The sequence below is a fragment of the Mizuhopecten yessoensis genome, unplaced genomic scaffold (assembly GCF_002113885.1).
Source record: "Mizuhopecten yessoensis strain PY_sf001 unplaced genomic scaffold, ASM211388v2 scaffold3229, whole genome shotgun sequence".
Classification (NCBI taxonomy): domain Eukaryota; kingdom Metazoa; phylum Mollusca; class Bivalvia; order Pectinida; family Pectinidae; genus Mizuhopecten; species Mizuhopecten yessoensis.
In genome coordinates this window covers 1956779-1984269 of record NW_018404940.1, presented here as the reverse complement: position 1 = coordinate 1984269, position 27491 = coordinate 1956779, and the positions used below count along the sequence as shown (strand labels likewise).

The following is a 27491-nucleotide window of genomic DNA, read 5'->3' as shown; positions in this document are numbered from 1 at the left end:
GTCTGCTGGTATGATTGCTGGGTCAATAAACAAGATGCTGTTGAATTAGTAGGTTATGAGACATGTATTTTCCATAGATTGCAAGGTAAAGGTGGTGGCATTGTTATTTTCATTAGATCTTCGATTGTTTTTCATTGAAAATATAAAAGACAATATTGTTTTACTAAAAGTATCTCGTGATATATACATGTATAATGACAATGTTAAATTATATTTTTTGCCGGTTATTTACCGCATGTAAATAACACTTTTTATATAAAAAAAAAAAGGACCAATGGGCCTGCATTGCTCACCTGGTATTGGACTCAAATACTTTGCAACTTACCAAATATCAGTACCTTATATATTTTGTTTATTGAGAAGATGACATTCAAATATTTATACACAATTGACCAGATGTGACATTGACAGTTTGTCAAGGTCATTCACATGAACAATATTGAGAGCTCTTCATCTGAGGATGCTAGTAGTCACTTATCACCATTCTTTGCATTTTGATTATCAAGAATATGTCATTTAAAGGGTTATTTTTACATATATATATATTGAATATAATCCAAGGTCATTCATTGAACAAACTTGGTAGCCCTTCAACCCAGCATATATCTGGCCTAATATCATCACCCTTGCTTTTTGGTTATTTAGAAAAAGTTGTTTAAAGTTTTCAACATATTTGACACCTGTGACCTGGAATACGGATGAAGATTATTCTTTAGAGCACTCTTCAAAGTTTCTTATTTGAGCATGCTACTAGCCGAATATCATTAGCCTAGGCCTTTTGATTGTTCAGAGGAAGTCGTATAAAGGTTTTTTTCAGACAGTTGACCTGTGTGACCTTGAATAAGGGTGAAGGTCATTCATTTGAACAAACTTGGTCACACTTTATATCAGCATGCTTCTGGCCAAATATCTTCACCCTGGATCTCTTGGTTATTCAGAGGAAGTCGTTTAAAGATTTTAAACATCTTGACACCCTGTGACATTGAAGATAAGTCAAGGTCATTAATTTGTACAAACTTGGTAGCTTTTCATCCCAGCGTGGTATTGGTAATTTATCAACATTCTCGGTTATTCAGGAGAAGTCATTTAAAGGTTTAAAATCTTTGATCCCTGTGACCTTGATTATAAGTCAAGATCACTCATTTAAACAAACTTGGTAGCCCTTAAGCCCAGCATATTACTGGCTAAATATCACCACCCTGGGCCTTCTGATTATTCAGAAGAGGTTAATTAAAGAAAAAAAAGTTGACGTCGGACGGACGAACGGACGACGGACGTAACACCAAGGCATACTTGGTCCTTCGGGCCAGGTGAGCTGAAAATGTGAGAATTATCTGTTTTCATGTCAAGAAGAAATGGTGAGTCAGTTAAAAAGGTAAAGTAACCGTACTTGGTGATTTTAAAAGCAGAGCGGATTACAACAGTTATCATATTTGTAACGACAGCATAGCTGACTTATCTGCTAATGTTAATTTAAATATTGTAACTTATATGCTACATTCTGTTCCACATAAACGTTCCAATTTAGATCCAGTTATTAATCAGTTTGAAAGACAACTTTCATCCTTGTGCAATATTACTGCCTTAAGAAAAGTTGTTTGAAGGCAAAACATGATCCAAATGACAGTATTACCTTCTATAATGGTAAAAGTACTAGTCTTGTCGATTATGTATTAACTTTTGATACTGTAATAGGAAAAAATATCAATTTTAATCAACTTTGGTGTTTGACACTTTCTCAGACCATTCTCCATTATGTGATACTTTGTGTTCAAATGTTCTCAGTTATGTCCAGGTACAATTTGGTAATCATAATTTGACACGTTTTAGATTGAATGATAATAATATGGAAACTTTTCTAGAAACATTCTAGTAGCTAGAATACTACAACGGTTCGTCTGTACAACGTAAGATACGTTCTGTGGAGTACCTCCAAAAATGGTAAAACATGGTAAAGTGTCCATCTTTTTGGTGTGACATAGGTCAACTAATGGATTGTATGTGTGCGAGGTGTTTTTTGGTATGGTTGGGATCCAACATATTTTACAAATATTGTTTAGCATCCTTTATTCTTTAGAAAGAAATCTAAAACACATCATGTAAATGAATCTGAAAATATTGTATTTGTTAGAAAAAGGTATGACAAAACATCAAAGCACTATACAAATGTAACAGTGATACATTGATAGGAATTTAAAGCTTGTTTTCCCATCTTTAAAAAATTGCATGTTATTGTTTGTAGGCTCAGAAAGCACAGCCAGTAAATCATTTATGTGTGATATTTCGATAGCTTGAACGATCTGTACTCCGTAACCTTCATCAGAAAAAATATCTGTGATTTTTTTTCTGATGAAGCTTACAGAACACTTTTATACAAGTCACCAAAACGTCATATCCAAGCGTTTCACTGGCTGTGCTTTATGAAGCTGTGTACCAGCTAGTCTTACCAAACTGAAAAAAAAAGTTGACAAATTGTATGTTTATTTAAACTATGATTTAAATACTTAATAACACCATCCTTTATCGAAATAATATCTAACGTTCCTTATACTCAGAGGAATTCGGTTTGTTTAAATTTTTACTGATATATATATATTATTTCAAATTAACAAAGACCCTTACTTAATACATTTATATATATAAATATCTATACTGTATATCTGATGATTTTTTGCATGTTTTTCAGATTATTGAACGGGTGATCTCACCGTAATGAATACTGTAGTTAGTGATATCACAACAATAAATAGGTGATATCATTTCAATGACCAAGCATTTTATCGTTTTACTCAAATATGTACAAATAATCCGATATACATCGGCGTGAAGCTTGGATTAATAAAAGTAAAAACGGCACCCGATAATTACACCGCTTAATTAATAGCACATAATTAAATTTAGCTACGACGTAATGTTGCATATGTTGCAACATGTAGTTTTAATATGGTTTAAGTGGGGTGGTGTATGGTCGTCTAGGATATAAAAGAGCAACCAATGAAACTTCACACTACCAATTATCTCCCTAAGGTAATCGCATCGACAACTGTTTAATACATTAAAGCATACATTGAATGCAAAGTTTCATCAAATTCTGTCCTGTTCTTATGGAGTATATTACAAACTTAAAATGGAATTCTATATGATAGAACCCCCATGATACAATAAAATGATATTTATTTCAATTTTATAACCAATATATGGGGCAAAGAAGTAATTCCAACAGTGTGGACAAGTTTAGGTTGTCAAATTTTCGGAGCGATCCGCTCAAGACACAGTGAAACAGAACAGTTGCATGTACATATACATCATATTACAAGAAGATAGAATTAATATACTATAATTGACAGCCGAAGGCAGCAATTAAGATGAGAGCATCGCGGACAAGGAACGCTGATGTAGAGGACCTATTCTTGCGCAAGATGCACTATCATACAAAGTGAGTCAACGAGAGATATCTAAAACGTGGAACATGTGCATGTGGAAATCTGGCCCGGTAAATGTGAAAAATCTCCAACTTGCTATGGAATGTCTCATTAGTCGCCTCTCAATACTGCGATGAATTTAACAGTCACAGAAGGGGGTCCACACTTAGTCGCCTCTTTTGGTTTGTAGGAATAATGCATGTGCCTCTTTTGGTTTGCAGGAATTATTTAAGTAATTATCAAATAAGTGAGTGCAGGAGGAATAAGTAGATGAAATGGCTAAGATACTGTCTAAGATACTGTATATATATATATGTCCAAATCCTCGAATATTGTTTGTTTCAATATTCATTTCATCTTAACAACGCGGCACTTGTATTTCTTGGACGCCCGCGTTATTCCCAAAGTCGTGTCAAATGATGGGAGTTTGTCGGGGCTTTCTGGGAGACACTCGAACCTCTGCAGCAATGAGGTTATGAACAAAAATAGCTCTAACCTCGCCAGGGATTCTCCAAGACAAATTCGTCTTCCTGTAAGAAACAAAATGAGATTAATTCTTTAATTCATTAATACAAACTAGTATGTATGGGACATTGTTACTTTATTTAGAGATTCGCGGCTGGACTGTCGGAAAGACGAACGTAAGACATAAATATATGATTGCACCTATTAATAGAAACAGTATGCCAAAAGGAACTTACACTGCACCTTACAGCTGTTTCAACCTTCTAGGGTTTCGACAGTGATATTAGGTGTCAAAATGGTTGGATTCAAAATTGGTCTTAACTATTTTTGACACAGAAGGGGAGGTGTGTAAATTCCCTTCATTATTTGAGTTTCACAAATTAGGAGAGTACCGTTTGATTTCAAATTAATAATGAATAAAGTGTGCATTTGATAAACAAGGTCGCTGCTCAAAAGAGATGACTTTCGCTATCAGGATTACGACAAAACTTGGGTACTAAAAAAGGTCAACCAGCGGAGTCTACTACTTATATGGTAAAGATAATTGTAAGACACACACACACAGGTGATTAACCCTTTGGTTCTCGATGCAGTATGCTAAAAATGAGTAACACTGCACCATACACCTGTCCTGTCCATATAGGATCCATTCCTTGATTCTTGGGGCCAAAGCGTTTGACATCCGAATCGGTCTTAAAGTCGATATAAACAATAGAAAATAAACATATATATATATTAACAAAAAGCAAAGCAAACAAATAAAAATATATAAGTACCTAGGGAGAAAGCAATTACAGTCCTTTCCTTGCCGTTCATTTGTCCGTCCTTTCCTAGAAATCTCTCGGCTTGAAACAGATCCGGATTCTCAAACAGATCTGGATCAGTCATAACGGAGTCAAGATTCGGAATTATCGAGGATCCCTTTGGGATAATCATGCCTCGGAATTGGATATCCTTCTTGGTCCCGTGAGGCACAGACAGTGGAGTGATGTTGCCCATCCGGAAAACCTCTGTTATAAATGCTTCGTAGTAAGGCATGGAGGGTTTGTCGCCGAGTGACGGAAGCCTTGACGTTCCGACCACAGTCTCAATCTCCTGTCGGAGCTTATCCTGGATAGGTTTGTTGTGAATGAGGTAAATTATCGCCCAGCGAATAATGGTAGCTGTTGTGTCAGTCCCGGCGGTAAACAAATTCATGACGGAGATTGATAAGTTCATATCTATATCCGGGCGTTAAGTAAAAAAATAAATTATTCAGGCACAAGGAAAACTGTAAAACATGTATTTCAAATCACATTTTAACAAATGAAAGAAAACAAATATCACCCAAAAAAATGAAATAAAGTTAAGTTGATTGATGACATTTGGATTATGTAGGTCAACCGTTTGACAAATCAATATAAAAAGGGTTCTGAGATACCTAAAAAATACAGGATAATTGGAAAATGTACACAAAACCCCTTTTAAACGTTAAAAAAGTATCTCCTTCATACTTAGTATTTATATTCCGGTTCTTTTTATTTAAAATAAGTTCAAACAAGAATGCAAGAACAAAATTGACATCTGTTTTATCAAACAGCGTTTAAAATAAATATTGTTAAAGAATCTTAATACTGGGAAATATCGTATGGCCCCTCCAACCGAACTTAACCTAAAGTTCTCAGCGAAAAGTGACACAAGTCGCTTGAATTTTGCGTCAGTGTATTCAAATCGGTTTCCGAACGTAATACTGCATATGATATTTGATATGACCATGGTGGTCACTTCGTTCACGTCGTAAGGTTGTCCGTTTTGCTTTTCAATGATACCAAAATAAGCCTCTATTTCTTCTTGAACTCTTGATTCCAAAGACTTCTTTCCAAATCCAAAATTCCGAAGTGTGGACAGAGAAAATGTCCGTGTTTGTTTCCAGTGTTCACCGGACGAGGGGCCAATACCTAAAAGAAACCATTAGATAAGATTTAAACATAAGTTTGTGTGTCATCGTTTGTTTCATTAAGTTATATTTGTTAATCTTATCTTTCTATATGTATATTTTACATCTTTCTATACATATAAATGTATAGACCCGTTTGATACTTTCCAATTACCCAATCAAACACGGCACGCATCAATGTTTGTATGAATTTAAAAATAAAACGTCTTTACGGTGGCAAATCTCTAGACCAAAACAGAGGCAACTAACAGGTACCTAGCACCTTCGGCTCTACTCCATACTTTCATCAGGATATATATAAATAAAACATAAATATAATATACATACAATGTATGTCTTATTCAAACATTTTTGTATTAGATTAGAAATCTATAAGATAATTTACGGAGACAAGAAACAAGTATAATTTTATTCAACATTGCTACCAGTACATTGCAATACATATTTGAAGATATGTTATCTTAGGTGAGTGCTGGATAATTATTCATTTTGTCAATTTTTAGAAATGTAAATAGCACATACATATATTGCATATGTGTATTTTAGACATTTGTAACGAACCCCTGTGAATAGACTAAGCATTTTTACAATTTACCTTTAAAGTGAAAAAACGTTTTTGCGAAATAGTAGCTTGGCCTGTCAGAGAATTCATCCGCACGCTTCACGACGCTTCCTTTAACGCATCGGCTCCATTGATGACCACGGTAAGCCTGGGCCCAATCTGTATACTAAAAACGTCGCCATATTGTGCTCGAAGTTTCCGAAATGTCTCGAGCACATTTACCTTTCGCAGTAGAGGCATGCTTCCTACGATAGGATAGCCAGATGGACCTGGCGGTACATTGGCCGGCCATTGTAGTGTCCGACTGACCAGCAGTATCAACAATATAACAACGATGGCCACCGTCACACTACTAAAGCTGAGAAGCGAGCTGAGATCCATGTTGGTTAGCCGCAGAAGATGTTAACATCTCTTCCCCACTACGTGATGTGAAGTCTGGCTTACTGTCCTGTATATATAGGCAAAGTCTATCAACCCTTTTGAGATTAACAAAAATGATACCACATATCCAGTCTGCTTGCATGACGTCTTACATATCGTGCTATTAAAAGAATTCAATACGTGTGTCATTTATCCTGGGTAGATTGGTTTTGATACAGCTAAGGTCAGTTAAGGGCGGGTTTTATGTGTGTTGTGTAAGCGTGCATGCTTGTATGTGTGTTATATCCTGCGTATATGCTTGTATCTGAATGTCTTATTGTGGATAAAGGTTAACGTATCCTTGTTAATATAATTTAAAAGAAATGAAAGTTTCAGGTATTTCATTAATCGTTTATCAAGCTATAAAATACGATGTAAACAACCACGCTTCTCCTCAAGTACAAAAATTAGAAGGTCAATAAATAGAACGACATATATTATGACGTTGGCATTCTATACGTTGATATATAAATAGGTAAAATGTGTACTTAATATTGACCTTTTGGTGCGATCTACAGGTCCCTAGATAGGACGTAAGTTGGGATTTATTTTGTGCTAGCAGTTTGTTTTAACGATATATTTGTTGGGCAATCATGATGAGCTTCAAATGATGCAGAATTACCTAGAAACTGTCTTATTTTCTTGGTAAATATGTTCTTGCTATTGCAACTTTCTTACTAGCTCGATATTCAATAGTATATTTGGTATTATTTTAGCCAACGTTTTGTTTATAAAAACAAACGTATGTTGTTCTCAGTAAATACGATAGGATCCGGTCGGAAGGAATATTGAAATTAGAGTGATATATTATAGTGCTACTCATGAAAATTATCAAAATATTAGCCACACTCGTGAATATATTTGTTATTGCTGGGAACTCGTGAAAAAAATCAAAAATATTAGGCACACTCGTGAAATATATTTGTTATAACTGAAGACACCATTAAATTTTCTATTAATTACATTTTGAGAGCATAAAACATGAAAAATGTAATATATTAAAAGGAGGAAATTAGAAGCATAATGATAAGCGCCATATTCTAATGACGTCACGCTTGACAACACGGCTGCGAGCCATTTTGCATGGGATACTCTTATTTTCTGGTATGATTGCTTATAGAAATGTTATTAATTGCATATTTATAGAAATACTTAATTAAGTGTGTGTACCAAATATTTACCGTTACAACCACTTATTCTAACGTCGCTTCCTTTGAATCTGAACAAAAATCGTTGCCTTTGAATACAGCGAATAGAAGATACCGTAATGATTTGTCAATACAAAAAAGTGATTTATTCACACCCTGAAAATATCACTTTTCGTAAAATATAACAAATTATCAATTTGATAGAATCCGATATTTCACTGGAAAAAATGTAATAAATTAAGTTATTTACAATTTCGAAATAAGAGATGATAAACATAGCTTAAATAGCACAGCAACACAGACAAAATCGAATAGAAGAAACTAGATACCTTGTTGAGGGAAGAGATACAAACCAGAAAAACAACATGAAGAATAAAACAATATAAGAATGAAGATAAAATTAATAATTAATCTAATTCTAGTAAAAAAAATAGTAAGCTCGTCTGTAAAATAAGGGGTCATAAAGTATGTCGATTCAAAAATATATGCACAAAAATGTACATCATCCCTGTCTCAGTCAACAGGTCAATAAATAGAACGACAAATAGTTGTGACTAAGTCACTATCTATGTTGATCTATGTACACAGTGCAGGTTCCTATACATTATGTAATTTGGGAACAAAAATAATTATTTTATCCGGTATGAAGCATTCCTCGACTGAGGAAATTCAATTCATTAAAAGATTGAATGGAATGAATGATCTACTAAAATAGATTTCTTGACACACTTGAAACTAAAGGCTAGACTTGTTTTCAGCACAAACAGGAATTGAAAACTAATGCTGCGAGCGTTCGAAAACGCCTGTTTCCTTTATCTCGCAAATAGTCAAACGGCAGGTATCTCGACTCTAAACCGCTGGAAACCACAGGCTTTTCATCGGTTTATTGGCTGATATAGAAAGTAACCAAAGGTAATCGTACAATAATATTCAAAAGTCTTGTTTCAAAGACATATTTTGTCTTTCTACATGGTACTTTGATCAGACTACTGGAAACTGCTTTTGAAAAGGACTTAAATGTGATAATCGTTGATTCGTGAAAATAGTCATCACGCTTCCTATCTTTAAAATAGTGAAATATTGCCGACTCTCATAGGGATGTCATCTTTGAAATCACAACATATGCGATCAAGAAAGATACGTGCACCTCCTCAATATTTAGGTAGAAACTAATAAGCATGTTATTGTTCCCGGTTATTAAACTGTAGACTACCATCGCCGATGTATCTGTCTAAACAGTTATGCAAACCCGGTTGACTACATGCAATAAATGAATCTGCCGAGTATTCTTCCCACCCAGTTCTTTTACCTGTTGCCATCCAATGTTCCGAGTGTGCATACGCTATACACTCGGAAACCGTATCTGTTCCAAACGTACAAACCTGCATTCCTTGGAGTGTTGACCCAATCACCGTTCAGTAGTACTTTTGTAGGAGTGTCTCCATTTTTCAGTCACGATTTTGAATCCATATCATGTTGTCCGTACACTTCAACGTGCCAGTGCTTGCTGGAAATGACTATTTTACCACCAGTCGCAACACCGTCTCTTATATTAGATGTAACATTCGTTTAATCCAAGACGTTATTGATTATGCCGAGAAATTTCGAGTTACTGGGGCTATACTTTTTCTCGACTTTGCTAAGGCTTTCGATTCCATAGAATGGGAATTTATGTTCAACACGCTTAAGCATTTTGGATTTAAGGACGGGTTTATAAATTGGATCTTAACTCTATATAGTCAAATTATTTGTTTAGTGTCAAATAATGGATGGCTTTCTGAACGAGTAAATATCACACGAGGAATAAGGCAAGGCTGCCCGATATCAGCAATTCTCTTTGTAATAACTGTAGAAATACTGGCTACCAAAATAAGACAAGATGAAAAAGTTAAAGGGCATTAAAATTAAATAATCACAAAGTAGAGATTTTAAGATATCGCAACTAGCAGATGATACTACATTATTTTTAAAATCTTAAAATACCATCAGTAAAGCTCTGAATCTAATTGAAATATTTGGTAGTCTATCAGGTCTGATACTTAATAGAGAAAAGTCACAAGGTAAAGTTAGAAACAATAAGATATTGATAGATGATCAATATGAAGACATAGAATGGACATGTGAAAGCATTAAAGCACTAGGTATTCATTTTGGAAAAACTCAGAAAAAACAGCACAATAAAACTGAAAAAGTAAAATATCAAAAATGAAAGAGGTAATAAAAATCTGGGGAAAAATAAAAATGACTATGATTGGAAGAATTCAGATTTCTAAATCATTTTTAATTCCTAAATTGACTTACCTCATTTCAGTACTACCTGTACCACAACAAATTGTTAAAAAGTCTGGAAAAATTATGCATGATTATATATGGGACGGCAAAAAAGAAAAAGTTAAAAGAAAAGCTCTCTGCTTATCATACAAAAGAGGGGGTTTACAAATGCTAGATGGGCATCACACATTCTAACTATTCACTGTGGCTGGGTTCAAAACTTAATAAAGGACGATAAAAATTAAAGCCTGTGGACAGTTATACCAAAACATTTCCAAAAATAATATGGGCATAATTTCTTAATATTCTCAATGAATATAATATAAAGAATATAAAAGATTTGGACGGCTATACAAAACTACCATTGTTTAACCAAGATATCTTAAAATCCTGGCTAGAGGTAGGTGGAGGTGAAAAAACATATCCTGAAAGTATCACAGAAATTGCAAATGAATTAATATGGGGGAATCAATATATAAAACATCAAAAAATAAAGTATTGATTTTCAAAAACTGGATAAACAACAACATCCTTAGAATAATAAATCCGCTAGATCATCAAGGAAAAATAAATGAAAATGTTTGTCTGAATAGGCTAGAAGAAAAACAAAACTGGATTTCAGAAGTATCCATTATAAAAGTTAAGAAACTCTGACATAGCAAAATACAATATAAAAAAAACTACACAGTACGTTTAATTAAATTAAATAATACATCAAAAAAAGATGCAATATGTAATGTAACAAATAAACTGAAATATGAAAATGTTCTACAAAAACAGTCCAAAAAACCTATTGCATATATTGCATGGAAAAAAACTTTTGCAAACATTAGCAAGTCAGATTTAGAAATAAATAAATAAAAGGTACTAAGCTGTACTTTTAAAATAAATGGACAATAACAAATTGAAAGTGTTCAAATCGAAATTAATACACAGAATCTTGACTAACAATCAGATACTTTATAAATGGAAAATCAAGGATAGTCCACTATGCAATTTATATGGTGTTATCGAAGATTATGACTATTTCCTCACAAAATGTCAACATATAACAAAATTTAAAATAAGCGTTAACCATATGTTTAAAACACTAGGATATAATAAAGATATGTTTTCAAGATTACATATGGAAAATATGACATAATCAACTTCCTACTAACACATATAGCATATGCAATATACAAAGGATACAAAGTGAACAAAAATACAAAACATGTCAACATTAAGAATATCCTAAGAAATGAAATATATATGGCAGTTACAATAATTAAATATACCAGAAAAGAAATTCCAAAACTTCTCCAGAAAGCGTGTGAACATCTTGGGATAAATCCTGAACCATGATCCACCAATGAACAAACCAGTGCACATACATCACCACCATAATATAACTGTCATCCAAACATACATCCCAGTTGAAATGTTAATGTCATCTGAAATTTATCCTCCTCATTTGTAATGCTTTCTTTATCTGTAACTCATTCTTACTTCTTATGGCGATTCCACACTACAATGAAATTAAGGGCTATGTTTGCATAAAATGTCCGCCATGTTGAAACACAATGACAGACCCTTCAAAAATCACCATAACGTCGTTTAAGTCAATTACTTGTTTAATAAAAGGAAATTGTATAACTCATATGAAACATTTGACACAAAAAATATTTTGTGAACTTTGTAAATCGAAATCCTCTTCGCTACACTTTGAACGCACCTACATCATTATACATTGGGCAAACATTTGCTACAAGGTTGACACAAGTATCTGTTGACACTGTTTTAGGCACGATTACCCTTACATTTCAAAATTATGCTCTTCGTTTTGAATAAATAAGCAAATCAGCAAGGGGTTAACTGTTGGTCGTTATCGTTTAGCCTTGTCGATTTACCATGTTACATAGTTTTGAATTTCATGTTCTAATACATTCAATTTCATAAAAGAGGCAAAATTTTGCATTTCTATTGAATAATTAGATATTTACACAATCGTATAAAACAATGGTAAGGCATTGATCGCTCGACAAAAGGTATTAGATTGTTGTTAAACTTCTCTTGTTGAAGTCCTTTAACTGGGCGCATCCATCTTGGCTCTTTTCACTGTAAATATATCACTACGCCTGATGGAAGGCGGCGTAAAAAAAACGTGCAGAATGCATTACTTTGTCGTATGTTTACACATTATACATTTCTTAATACATTTTAACTCATCATATGCTATAATACAAATGTTTAAGCCCCAGAAACACAATATGACAATATTTAAATTTTGCTGCAGCGCATGTGCAAATCTCGAGATTAGATGTGATTGTATTTCTGGTTTGTTTTCATTTTGTAAACAAGTGGTAAATTCAGATGCTGAAGCAGATCGCAACATCCGATTGGTTTTGTTTTATTGAACGAAGTAAGTATTGGACAGGTGAATTGAGAATATGTACTTTTGACATGATTTTAATGATAATTTAATGTGTGTGACTTTAGTGAAATAATATGGGGATTGGCATCGTGGTGAAAAGCACAACACCACTGTCAAGTCAGACATAGGGCCCTTCACATGGAAGTGAACTGTTTTATTTAAATAAATAATAGTTTTTACTGTAAAAACTTAACATGAAATGCATATTTTTAAATTATAAATATGTAGGTGCTTATACTTAAGCTGTACCCGTTCTATTGCTAAAAATATAGCCAAATTTTGAGGACAATAATCCCCGATTACCCATGATATGAAAGTGCCCATGTATCATGACTACTTTCAAAGAACTGTCATGGCAGAGAAATGTGATATTTTGTATTTCACCACGACTTTTTGTATTTACTTCTTTAATGTGGCATTTAATTGAATTCTGATACTAATAGTGACTAGCCACCTAATCAATAGATTGAATTATCATTTTGGGATAACTTTCTATATTCACTGGAATCCTGTGCGTGCGCAGCAGTGGACACTGCTTTCAAGTGAGTGTTAAGGTATTTTATATTTGTGTTTTTGTATTATAATAAACTATACATTAACTTTATATCACACTCTTTATGTTTGACAAACACTGTCACCAAACGTATCTCTCTGTTGGAAGTGTAAGCAAAATATTGAAATGTGAACATTGCTTCCAAAATGGCTGCCAACTGTTATGAACATAGCCCTTAAATCAATAACTATAAATAATACATTTTTTTTAAGGTCAACAAAATTCCATATATGGCATATGTAAGCAAATACATGTACAAGTGTTGACCTCTGACCTGGTACAAGTAGGTCGAGGGAGCATTTATAATTTAAATATAGATACACCTAGTACATAGTATCTTTTAAATGTACATGACAAATAATTTCTTCTTAGTAGACAATGCATAAACAGAAATATCCCGATACAGATGACAACATCATACAGGTTATTTTCATTTTTTTTTATAAATACGACTAAGCAACACAAAGCCGAGATGCCTATGTATAGCTACTGGTTCATCATTAGTACATATATTTGCGATGACAATGTACTTACTTTTACCACTACTTTGCTTCTGCTGGAGAGACACACGTGCGTCAGCTGGGGCTGTACTCCCGCAGTAACACGGTAGTTACCTCCCTTTTTTGAGGTAGCGCAACACGAATGAGTTAACAAATGAATGAAAGAGTGAGTGAATGAAATGATATTTAGCATGACGTAACAATCAACACTTGCTCCCAAGAGAAGATAACTCTGCAATACGCAAAGACGGAATACGATACCTTATAACAAATCGTCGAAATTCCCTCGAACGTTACATACATTTATCATTTTTTTCTTCTAAAACATTTTACACTATCTTTAGCAGAACAGTATTACAAATTCCAAACATTTATTTTCAGTTTAGGTACATTGTAGTCGAATATGTAAAGTAATTATTATAAATAACTAATATCGTTTTGTCTCGGTGCTGCAATTACACAATCATTGTATAAAAACTATCCTAGAAACGCTATCGTTACATAAACGGCATTATCTGTTTTCCCGTAGAGATAGGGTTGGGTACTACCCATCAACCTATTTCAGAAGAGCTTATAAAATAAGATGTCTTTAATTTGCCTATTATGTGTCTGTCTTCATTTATTTTTATATACAGATATCTTCTTCGTCTGCCGAAGTTGTAACATCATTGTGCCATGTATTTGACAAATTGATTACGTTACCTTATTCTCACTGTATGTATCAAATACAGTACATATTGATATTGTATCTTTATACTTTCATGTATATCTCCGCTCCGAGTAATTCAATATTTCTTAATATCCTAAAACCATTCAAAATAACAAATGTTAATTTCATGTAAATGTAAGCCTAACTTCAAATATCTTCATTGCTAACTAGAATTTTACCAAATATTATCCAGTTGTGCTGTTAATGTCTATATGCATAGCATGTCTACCTATTTTTAATTCACATGTACCATGTAATTTGCAGTGTTTCGTCACAAACTGAATGAATAAGTATTTTTAAAACCCAAATGTAATCAAGTTGATGACACTAATGAGTCATAAAAAATCCTTTCTGGGTCCAATTGGTAAAAAAATATAGACACAGTTTGATCGTTCAATGGTGACTGTTAAATTTCACTGGAAGCGAATTTTCTCTTACATATATCTAGATTAACATATGATATGCATCATCACAGATGTCGAAAGGTAGTTGAATAAAACATAACCCATTGGAATGTCGATGATCTTAACATGCATATGACTGGAACACGTCGATTGACTTGATTTATGAACAGTGGTATATTGCGGCATAGACATTATTAGACATTCTATTTGCTATCCTGTTATATGGTATATATAATATATGTACTCAGTCATAAAGAAAGTAAGCAAAAATTATTATGAAACCCCTGTTAATTTCTGAATATTCTTGATACAGCTTTCCATAGTATATCGGTCAAGGTTCAATCAATTTACACTGGATCCTGATCCGGGAGTCGACGTCACCAACATGTGATGAGAAACACTGCGTGAGACTGAGATGGCAAAGACGTGATAAGTTTAAAAAAAGAAAACTTACCTTAACTATCAGACGGTACCACGACAAGTTACCAGGTACATAACAATGATGTACTGCAGCACCAAATCACATGTACATCTGACTAGTGGTGACATCATTTATGCAAATGTATTCTTCTCATCTACATATACGTTCATAGAAAACTTAATTAGATATGCATGTTTCTTATTTATTATGCCTAAGGGTATATGAGACAGAGTTGTAAATAGCTTGATAGGGTAAACTTCATGTGAATTTCACACAAAAGATCACAAATTTTAAGTTTGATTTCTTATTCAACAGATACTGTCATTGTTGAATTTAGTTTTTGATGGTGACAAATTTGAGGTCCAGGTCAGGGATACTCTGATTTCGGTCTGGATAATATGAAAATCATGTATACATTTCTTCTTAAGCTGACTAATCTTTATACAACTTTAACCAGAATCCAGTTATTATGACCTTGTCTGCTTAGTGATAATTAGTGTTTTTAAATTAATCTTTTGGCACATTAAAAATTTACGGAATAGGAGTAAATTTGTGTATGTTATCTAAAGTTTATCATTTTGAATACAAATTCTGGCTTATTAAGATATTTGTTTTTAAAACTTTCTTACAAAGAAATTTATTCAATTTTTACGTTAACTCATTTAAATGCTGATTCTTATAACTACTTTGCACGGATATCCATCTAATAACAACTGTGCTATCCTCAGCATTGTTAGCTTGATAAACCGAATATTTTCATGACATTTATTTTAAATTTCAAACAAGAATTAAATGGGTTTTTTTGTAGATTACCATCTTCAAATTAATTTCATTACATTTGTATTGGAATGTGTTATTATAAATATTAAATCTATTTTTTGAATTCTTTATTTTTTGCCTTAAAGTGTTGTTAAGTTGGTCTAGCATTGCTATGCTTGAATATCTTTAAAATGCGGTCGATAATTTAAAATGGTTTGTTTTAATTTCAACTGAAAAAAGTAACCTTTGCCGTGATAGTATTTGACATGGGTAATTTTGAATACCATTACACAAATGTTATAAAATAAAGATGTTTGAAAGTATGACACTCCTAGCTGTGCATAGATTATATCCACGTAAAACCTCGTAACTTTTCCAATCCAGCTGCTCATAAAAGCCGTATCTCAAGGAAATCGTACTCCTGGGAGCCCGGAAGCCTTGTGATGTTGCCGAATAAGAAAGGCGCTATCTTGTGCATATCTGTTTCCACTGAAGAATATCTCGTCATGATGTACACCAAAACTAGAACCTCGAGATCACAGGGGTGACCTTAAATGACATACGGAACAACGGAGAAGATTCTTTTATTTTTCCTAACTAAATGGTCATCATCAATTCAATTTCAATAAATTTTATTGTCAAAGGACAAATGGATTGGGCAGCAGGCATAGCCTATTTAAGCCCTTTCCAAACATAGTAACAGACAGTGGTACAAGCATAGACATAGAACACATACAAACACATATAAACAAGTTGGTATTATCAAATTAATAATCAAATTAGGGGAAACAACTACTAATACTCATTTTTATTATAATTGAATCTAATGGTTTGAATTCTAACCTTTTATTTTGATATTGAAAAGACATAAAATATATACCGGTATATACATATTATGAAGAGAAAAGAAAAATAGTTTGTTGATGGAGCTGCATGTATAAACATTTGATGGGATTAAATTACCGCACCCAACAGATACAGGCCAAAAAGTCCATTGTATCACACAAGGCCATCCACTGATGAGTTTGGAAATTCAATCCCACCAAATAGTTTAATTTATGCATATTAAACACAGGTTAGATATATAATTAACATGTTGTAAAGCTTTATATTCTTATTTATGTAGTTGTTTCCCAATATTTTTTAATAAAATAGTATAACTGGTCTTCTGAACCCCAGCCCCCCTCACTAACAATATTTAAAAATAAACAATGAAGACAAATAGGAAATATTAATATTAATATTCATGTACCATTTCTGGAAATCAGAAGAATTACATTGAGAAAAAATAAAATGTAAATAAATAAAGTGTAAATAAATAAAATGTAAAATTTCATTCAAAATTGAAGTTAAATGTCCTGAATCTTCTAGAACTTAAAATGTAATTGGATATAGATAGGAGAATATGTTTATTTTCATTTTCATCACATCTCTCACAACCATTTAGCATGACATCTAATGATAAATGGTTGTGAGTTTCATGGAATATATTCTGAAAAAGTAGAATACGATCTTCAGTGTATTTGATACAATCATGGAAGTAATGAGATGCTGTTTCAAATCTAGAACCACAAGAACATGCAGAGGACTCAGTAAGATAATCTTTCTGACGGTCATTATTTAGGTTACTGGCCTCATTTCTCAACTGACAGAGAATAATATTAGTTTCCCTATTTCCTAAAAACTTAAAGACATCAGTTGTTCTTGTGTTTGAATTTGGAATAGGTGTTATTAACTTTTTGAACTGATAGGCGGAACGAATATTTTGAAGGTCTGAAGCGATATTATTTATTTCATTAAACATGGATGGAAAAAAGCTATTAGAATAGTTAACAGTTCGACAAAGAGGAGGATCAAATATTCTAACTGATCTAAGGGGATATCTAGCTAGTGTGGGATCATGATAATGTGACTCAGTGATTTCTTTCAGATAATATGGAGTTTCATTATTCATAATCTTGTACATCAGCATCATTTTATGTTGTTTTCTCCTACTTTCAAGAGGAACCCAGCCTAATTCTTTGTACAAGATATTGTGGGGGGTGCCTCTACGCAGTCCTGTAATTATTCTTGCAGCCTCTAGCTGGACTGACTCTAAGAGATTTTTTAGATTTTGAGAACAATTATCCCAAACAACATCTGCATATTCTAGTATAGGTCTAATATATGATGTATACATTGTGGTTAATGACTGTCTGTCTAGTTTATGTTTCATCATCCTTAAAATATTAATTCTTTTGTATGCTTTTTGGTAAATATCATAAATGTGGTCATTCCACTTAGCATCATCACTGAATGTCAAGCCAAGATGTTTATGTGTTCGGCTGACAGTAACAGGTTCATCATAAAAATATACATTTGGGTGATGAGTATTCAGTTTTTTAGAGAATATAACAGATTCTGTTTTATTTGGATTAAATTTAATATCCCATTTATTAGCCCAGAGTTGTATATTACTGAGATCATCTGTTAGGTTTTGTGCTAACTCGATTGGATCATCGTCTGTTACAGCGTATAGAGAAGTGTCATCAGCAAACAGTTTAATTTCATGAGAAACACAGTCAACAATATCATTAATATAAAGTAAAAACAAAAGTGGACCGAGAACCGAGCCCTGTGGTACCCCTGCATTTACAGCCCTGGATGTAGATATATATCCCTCAGTTAACACTCTTTGTTTTCTGTCATCTAAAAAATTTCTCAACCAACAAAGTAATTTCCCTTTGATGCCATATAATTGGAGTTTATGTACCAGTCCATCATGCCATACTCTATCGAACGCCTTGCTTATCAATTCAGTCCAAACACATGGTATTGTATTACTTCCCAATGTTGAAAATATCGCGTTTTTAATTTTTTTTTACAGTCTCAATCTTCGTTGACAATGTCATCAATAAAACATTGCGGTGTTGATGATATGTGGTCCGAAAAACAAGACAAAATTGGTAATCATAATTTGACACGTTTAAGATTAAATGATAATAATATGTAAACTTTTCTAAGCATATTATAGTAGCTAGAATACTACAACGGTTCGTCTGTACAACGTAAGATACGTTCTGTGGAGTACCTCCAAAAATGGTAAAACATGGTAAAGTATCCATCTTTTTGGGGTGACATAGGTAAGGTCCATGCTTTCAACTAATGGTAGGGTTGGGATTTAACATATTTCACAAATATTGTATAGCTTCCTTTTTTCTTTAGAAAGAAATCTAAAACACATCATGTAAATGAATCTGAAAATATTTTATTTGTTAGAAAAAGCTATGACAAAACATCAAAGCATTATACAAATGTTAAAGTGATACATTTATAGGAATTTAAAGCTTGTTTTCCCATCTTTAAAAAATTGCATGTTATTGTTTGTAGGTTCAGAAAGCACAGCCAGTAAATCATTTATGTGTGATATTTCGATAACTTGAACGAACTGTACTACCTTACCTTCATCAGAAAAAATATCTGTGATTTTTTTTCTAATGAAGCTGACAAAACACTTATTATACAAGTCACCAAAACGTCATATCCAAGCGTTTCACTGACTGTGCTTTATGAAGCTGTGTGCCAGCCAGTCTTACCAACCCGACGAAAATGTTGACAAATTGTGTGCTTATTTAAACTATGATTCGATTTGACTTAAATACTTAATAACACCATCCTTCAACGAAATAATATCTAACGATCCTTATACTCAGAGGAAGTAGAGAAGATGTGTTAATATTCTGCTGCTGATTTGTTTTAACCTTGTAATTGACGGTAAGTGTTTTCGTTTTTTTTACTAATATATATATATATATTATTTTAATCTAACAGAGACACGTTAATTAACCGTTTACTTAAGAAAGCGATTTTCTGATGATTTTTCCCCCATATTATTGAACAGGTGATATCACCGTAATGAATCTGTAGTAGGTGATATCACAACAATAAATAGGTAATAGCATTTCAATGACCAAGCATTTTATCGTTTTACTCAAATATGTACAAATAATCCGATATACATCGGCGTGAAGCACTTGGATTAAATAAAAGTAAAAACGGCACCCGATAATTACAACGCTTAATTAATATCACAGACTAAAATTTTGTTACATGAAGTTTAAATATGGTTTAAATGGGGTGGTGTATGGTCGTCTAGGAAATAAAATAGCAACCAATGAAACTTCACAGTACCAAATATCTCCCTACGGTAATCGTATCAAAAACTGTTTAATACATACATGTAAGAGCATACAATGAATGCAAAGTTTCATCAAATTAGGTCCTGTTCTTATATATGGAGTATATTACAAACTTAAAATAAAATCATATATAATAGAACCCCCTGATACAATAAAAGGATTAAAAAAAAAATCTTCTATATATATCAAAAAAAAACTTTTTAAAAGAAATGGTAAAAAATAGTATTTCTAGTCATTCTAAATCCTAAACAAATAGTTCTCTTTGCCTTAAGACTATAACTAATGTATTTCTATTGCTGTGATATCTTTATGGTGGGTACGTATATCGCGGACGTCGCTATAGGTGGCAGAGTACAGTAGAAATGACTTGACCCTAAAAATAAAGGGCATGTCTCGGATAAACATGGATAGCGGATTCATCCTTCACAACACACCTACATATATATATATATATTTATAAACTACATTTTGAATAAGTTTTTTTTAGGAGAACATTTTTTTTTTTTTTAAAGTGATTTCCCCAGATTTGGGACTTGTGAAATGCATGGTTACCACCTCAAAAAACACCAAAATATCCAAAAAATCGTGATTTTACCCAGAATTCGACCCCCGCAAGTAGAATTGTTTTTCTTAAAACCTGTCTGAAATTAAATATCGCCTACTCGGTAACAGAAATACTCACGTTTTAGCATAGGTCATACCGGTGGATTTTTCACAATACTTACACATGTGCTGAGTACAAAAATAGACTACATGAAAAGCTAGCTTTTGTTGTGTAGACACAGATTTGTAAATGCCCAAAATTGAAGTCTCAAACCAAATTCGATTTTTTTATTTTTTGAAAAATTATGAAGCCCACATAGTCCAATTCATCATCTATATGCCCATTTTAATGCTGTTTTTTCTTAAATTTTGATACATGTTATATTACAGGGGTTATTCATTGTATAAAAATATCACCCATGGCCACCGTACGCTACTGTACTCTGCTACCATAGCGAACTATTATGTGACGTCTTAGTTTAAACAGTCTGAAGAATCTCCTAGAAGAGATGAAAGTACTAAAGACTCGTTGTTGAGAATTTTTCTTTCGATAATATTTCTTCGTCTGTAAGGATATTTATTCTGCTTTTATAATATATATATATATATATTGGTCCAAATCCTCGAAGATGTTTTGTTTCAATATTTCATTTCAGCTTAACAACACGGCACTTGTAGTTCTTTGGCGCCCGCGCCAATCCCAAAGTCGCGTCAAATGATGGGAGTTTGTCAGGGCTTTCTGGGAGAAATTTGAACCTCTGCAGCAATGAGGTTAGGAACAAAAATAGCTCTAACCTCGCCAGGGATTCTCCAAGACAAATTCGTCGTCCTGTCAGAAATAAAATGAGATAAATTCTTTAATTCATTTATACAAACTAGTATGTATGGAACATTGTTACTTTATTTAGAAATTCGCGGCTAGACTGTCGGAAAGACGAACGTAAGACATAAATATATGATTGCACCTATTAATTGAAACAGTATGCCGAAAGGAACTTACACTGCACCTTACAGCTGTTTTGACCTTCTAGGGTTTCGGCAGTGATATTAGGTGTCAAAATGGTTGGACTCCAAATTGGTCTTAACTAATTTTGACACAGAAGGGGATGTGTGTAAATTCCCTTCATTATGTGAGTTTCACAAATTAGGGGAGTACCGTTTGATTTCAAATTAATAATGAATAAAGTGTGCATTTGATAAACAAGGCCGCTGCTCAAAAGAGATGACTTTCGCTATCAAGATTACGACAAAACTTTGGTACTTAAAAGGTCAACCAGCGAAGTCTACAACTTGTATCTTGAAAGATAATTGTAAGACACACACACACAGGTGATTAACCCTTCGGTAATCGATGCAGTATGCTAAAATTGAACTGCATTGCATCATACAGCTGTCCTGTCCATATTAGGATCCATTCCTTGATGCTTGGGGCCAAAGCGTTTGACATCCGAATTGGTCTTAAAGTCGATATAAACAATGAAAAATAGATATATATATTTATTAACAAAAAGCAAGCAAACAGATAAAAACATATCAATACCTAGAGAGAAAGCCATTACATTCCTTTCCTTGCCGTTCATTTGTCCGTCCTTTCCTAGAAATCTCTCGGGTTGAAACTGATCCGGATTCTCAAACAGATCTGGATCAGTCATAACGGAGTCAAGATTCGGAAGTATCGAGGATCCCTTTGGAATGATCATACTCCGGAAATTGATATCTTTCTTGGTCCCGTGAGGCACAGACAGTGGAGCGATGTTGCCCATCCGGAAAACCTCTGTTATAAATGCTCCGTAGTAAGGCATGGAGGGTTTGTCGCCGAGTGACGGAAGCCTGGACGTCCCGACCACAGCCTCTATCTCCTGTCGGAGCTTATCCTGGATAGGTTTGTTATGAATGAGGTAAATTATCGCCCAGCGAATAATGGTAGCTGTTGTGTCAGTCCCGGCGGTAAACAAATTCATAACGGAGATTGATAAGTTCATATCTATATCCGGACAAGAAATAAAAATAAAGTGTTAAGGCATAAGGATAACTGTAAAAAATGTATTTCAAATCACATTTTATCAAATGAAAGAAATGAAATAGTTTCTATCCCCCAAAAAATGAAATTAAGTTATGATGATTTATGATATTTGGATTATGTAGGTCAAAAGTTTGACAAATTCATATAAAAAGTGTTCTTAGATACCTTAAATATACAGGATAATTGGGAAATGTGCACATAACCCCTTTTAAACGTTAATAAAAATGAAATATCTCATTCAAACTTAATATATTTATTCCGGTTCTTTTTATTTAAAACTAGTTGAATCAAATTAAGAAAGCAAGAACAAAATATCAAACAGCGTTTAAAATAAACATTGTTGAAGAGTAATGATAATAATAATAATAATGATAATACACTTTTTTTATTGAGGATTAAAAAACCTGATTTAGCCAAAGTCTAACCTCGCGCAGGGTCCTCTATATTAGTTAAATGTGTTAGTTTCACATAGTATTTCTTAAAACATAGTAATATAAATTAAACATAAATGACATTTAAAATATAAGTTACGAGATTGCTGAAAATATTACATGCAATTATATAGTACAATACATCAAATATCACAGAAAGCATACATCTCAAGCTTTGAAGGTCTGATAATAGTTTTATAAAAATGGCCGGTGCCTTACATACATATATGCTAATATAGCAAAGTATAAAAATTACCAGGATATACGCTAATATAGCATAAATTAAAAACTATTTTCTTTATCTAAAAGTATGAATCACAGAAGTGCTTTAAAGCTCTATGCTTAAAAGTGTTAAAAGATGGAAATGCATTCCAAGTGCAATAATCTAATTATATATCTCTGCTACCTACCTTCAAATATCGGATCATGTTCGCCATGTTTGATTTGTTGTCCCAGAAACGCATCGATGAAATCTCGCTGATTCTCTTCTTCAAACGTTTTACGATGCTCAGCGATTTGTTCAAAAACGAAAGATTTGATATCGGTGAGATTTTGAGTCAACTTCCTTATATTAAACATATCCCCGGGAAGGAATCTTAATCCTGGAAATGATCGTATGGCCCCTCCAACCGAATTTAACCTAAAGTTCTCAGCGAAAAGTGACGTAAGTCGCTGGAATTTTGCGTCAGTGTATTCAAATCGGTTCCCGAACGTAATACTGCATATAATATTTGATATGGCCATGGTGGTCACTTCTTTCACGTCGTAAGGTTGTCCGTTTTGCTTTTCGATGATATCCAAATAAGCTTCTATTTCTTCTTGGACTCTTGATTCCAAAGACTTCTTTCCAAATCCAAAATTCCGAAGTGTGGACAGAGAAAATGTCCTGGTTTGTTTCCAGTGTTCACCGGATGAGGAACCAATACCTAAAAGTAAGATTATATACGATTTAAACCTGATTTAAAACATCAGATAAGATTTTAACATAAGTTTGTGTGCCATCGTTTATTTCTTAAGCGATGAAATTACGTTATATTTGATAATCTTATCTTTCTATATATCGTTGAAATAGTTGTGTAACTCCTAATGTGCGGGGCTTTACGATCTGTTCACCAAGTTCAGTGAACAACTTTGACAAAATCCATTTCCAAACGTACAATAAATTCATTGATGTGCACTCTTAGTTGTTTGTTTATTGTCTTATGCCTAATTCATCTGATCCGTTGAACGATGTTGTTTTAAACTACATGTACATGTACGTGTGGTGGTCTGTTTACAGTTGTCTGAATAAGGAGTCGTTTGATTATATAGTCGGTTGTGTAATTATGTACAAAATATGGTCAAACTTTATTAAACGACCACTGTTATTAAACGACCGGGGTTTTTTTTATTTCGCTTGTTTGGTACTTTCTAATTAACCAATCATAAACGGCACGCATACATGTATGTATGGGTTTTTATAAAAGTCTTTAAGATGGCAAATCTCTAGAACAAAACAGAGATAACAAACAGGTACCTAGCACCTCCATATTTTCATGGGGGGGGGGGGGGGGGATTATATATAAATAAAGCATAAATACGAAAATGTAATAAGCATATAATGTATGTCTTATTAATAAGTTTTTGCATTAGATTAGAAATCCATAAAATAATTTACGGAGACAAGAAACAAGCATAATTTCATTCAACATTTCTACCATTACATTGCTATACATGCTTGAAGACATTTGTTAGCATAGGGGAGAGCTGGATAATTATTCGTTTTGTCATTGTTTAGAAATGTAGTCAAATTGGGGTAAAATTGTGTTCTTTAGATTGATGGGAAGGAGACTTCTGCTGACATGCCATGCCCTGGGCGAATTAAGAGAACCGTTTGTTGTAAAACAAGACATATAAGAAAATGTTTGCTTCGTTATAAATATATATCTTAAGACAGTTTTATGTGTAAATAAACTATAATACCACATAAACGTAATATAGTTACATAGGCAATGATACATATAAAACTTCTTTTTTTATATATAAAGGGATGGTGCATTTTGGGGGGATACTCTATAATCTGATCTATATTGTCCTAGAATTCAGAAAGGGACTATATTTATCCATGTACTAATAAAATGTCCGTGGACTTGCAAAGATTATAGTTGTTCGTTACAAATACACATATGCTATACTGATATGGGTCACAGCACTCATAATAATGAAATGGGTAACAGCACATATAAGCATAAGCATACACATGAGTGTGTGCTGATATAGCACATGTGTATTTTAGACATTTGTAAAGAACCCCTGTGAATAGACTAAGCATTTTTACAATTTACCTTTAAAGTGAAAAAACGTTTTTGCAAAATGATTGCTTGGCCTGTCAGAGAATTCATCTGCACGCTTGACGAACGCTTCCTTTAACGCCTCTGCTCCATTGATGACTACGGTAAGCCTGGGCCCTATCTGTATACTAAAAACGTCGCCATATTGTGCTCGAAGTTTTCGGAATGTCTCGAGCACATTTCCCTTTCGCAGTAGAGGCATGCTTCCTACGATAGGATAGCCAGATGGACCTGGCGGGACATTGGCCGGCCATTGTAGTGTCCGACTGATCAGCAGTATCAACAATATAACAACGATGGCCACCGTCACACTACTAAAGCTGAGAAGCGAACTGAGATCCATGTTGGTTAGCCTCAGACGATGTTAACATCTCTTTCCCACTACGTGATGTGAAGTCTGGCTTACTGTCCTGTATATATAGGCATGGCGTCTTACATGTGCTATTATCAGTCAAAGGTCAGTTAAGGGCGGGTTCCATGTGTGTTGTGTAAGCGTGCATGCTTGTATGTGTGTTACATCCTGCGTAGATGCTTGTATCTGAATGTCTTATTGTGGATAAAGGTAAACGTATCCTTTTACATATAATTAAAAAAAAATAAAGTTTCAGGTATTTTATTAATCGTTTATTAAGCTTTACAATACGATGTAAACAACCCCGCTTCCCCTCAAGCACAATATTAGAAGGTCAATAATTAGAACGACATATAGTATGACGTTGTCGTCCTATACGTTGATATATAGATAAAATGTGTACTTAATATTCACCTTTGGGTGCGATGTACATGTCCCTATAGGACGTAAGTTGGGTTGTTTTGTGCTAGCAGTTTGTTTTGATGAGCTTCAAATGATGCAGAAATAACTAGAAACTGTCTTATTTCCTTTGTAAATATGTTCTTGCAAAAGTAACTTTCTTACTAGGTCGACATTCAATAGTATATTTGGTATTATTTTAGCCAACGTACTTTTTTTTATAAAAACAAACGCATGTTGTTCTCAGTGAACACGATATGATCAGGTCGGAAGGAATACAACGATGCAAAAAATGTAAACAAAAATGTAAAACAAAAATCACTTAAAAAACAAAAATTAAGTCTTACTATAAAAACTAATTATATTGGGTCATGTAATACGTTTGATTCACTAGTTAAATACTGTTAAAAATATTGACCTTCCACTACAAAAATAAAAGTGTTTTTGAGTAACTAAAATAACAAGCAATATAGATATGTGACTAGCTACACTAAGAAATGCTACAGTAATGAATGATTCAATAAATTTGAAATGTATGTATCTTCAACAATTTAAGTAACATAACATCTGGACAACTGTGACGTCACTGTAAATAACTTATTAATTTTCGAGTATAATACATTTCTCGATTGTGTTTTCAACGGTAAACATTCTCGGAAGAAAAAGCTAAAATATATTAAGTTACACGTATTTACAATTTACAAAGTAATAGATGATAACCATAGCTTAAATAGAACAGCAACACAGACAAAATCGAATAGAAGTAATTAGATACCTTGTTGAGGGAAGAGAGACAAACCAGAAAAACAAAACGAAGAAGAAAATAACATAAGAATGAAGATAAAATTAATAATTGATACAATTTTAGGAAATTTTTTTAAGTAAGCTCGTCTGTAAAATAACGGGGCATAAAGAATGTCGATTCAAAAATATATGCACAGAAACGCACATCATCCCATCCACGTAAATATGCCACAGTCAACAGGTCAATAAATAGAACGACAGATAGTTGTGACTAAGTCAACATCTATGTTGATCTAGGTGCACAGTGCAGGTCCTTGTACATGACGTGATTTGGGAGCTAGATTTAATTATTTTATCCCGTATAAGCATTTCTCGACTGAAGGAATTCAATTCAGTAAAAATTGAAGGGAGGGAATGATCTACTAAAATAGACTTCGTGACACATTTGAACTCTAACGGCTAGATTTGTTTTTAGCACAAACAGGAATTTAAAACTTATGGTGCGAGC

At 33.4% G+C, this 27491-nt stretch overlaps 1 protein-coding gene across 2 annotated transcripts; it reads right to left on the bottom strand.

Moving 5' to 3' along the window:
* Positions 1 to 3744: 3744 nt before the first annotated feature.
* On the bottom strand, positions 3745 to 26021 carry LOC110447166 (cytochrome P450 2B2-like). Of its 2 annotated transcripts, none has more exons than XM_021492679.1 (4): positions 25483 to 26021; positions 23569 to 24084; positions 4664 to 5107; positions 3745 to 3952 (listed from the first exon to the last, which is right to left on the bottom strand). In XM_021492679.1, exons 1-4 carry the CDS (start codon positions 25829 to 25831, stop codon positions 3771 to 3773), a joined length of 1491 nt encoding a protein of 496 aa, XP_021348354.1. In that variant the 5' UTR covers positions 25832 to 26021; the 3' UTR covers positions 3745 to 3770. The 2 variants fall into 2 exon arrangements, with proteins under 2 accessions (XP_021348354.1, XP_021348352.1); XM_021492677.1 differs by lacking the exons at positions 3745 to 3952; positions 4664 to 5107 and adding exons at positions 20996 to 21533; positions 22245 to 22688 and having other exon boundaries at positions 25483 to 26013.
* Between the last annotated feature and the right edge of the window lie 1470 nt (positions 26022 to 27491).

Bases quoted from the DNA above. Each gene is read 5' to 3' on its own strand.
- LOC110447166 (XM_021492679.1), bottom strand. From the start codon at position 25,831: ATGGATCTCAGTTCGCTTCTCAGCTTTAGTAGTGTGACGGTGGCCATC. The intron at 24,085-25,482 runs GTAAATTGTAAA...TCTTACTTTTAG, and splicing joins AACGTTTTTTCACTTTAAAG to GTATTGGTTCCTCATCCGGT. The intron at 3,953-4,663 runs GTACTTATATAT...TGTTTCTTACAG, and splicing joins TGTAATTGCTTTCTCCCTAG to GAAGACGAATTTGTCTTGGA.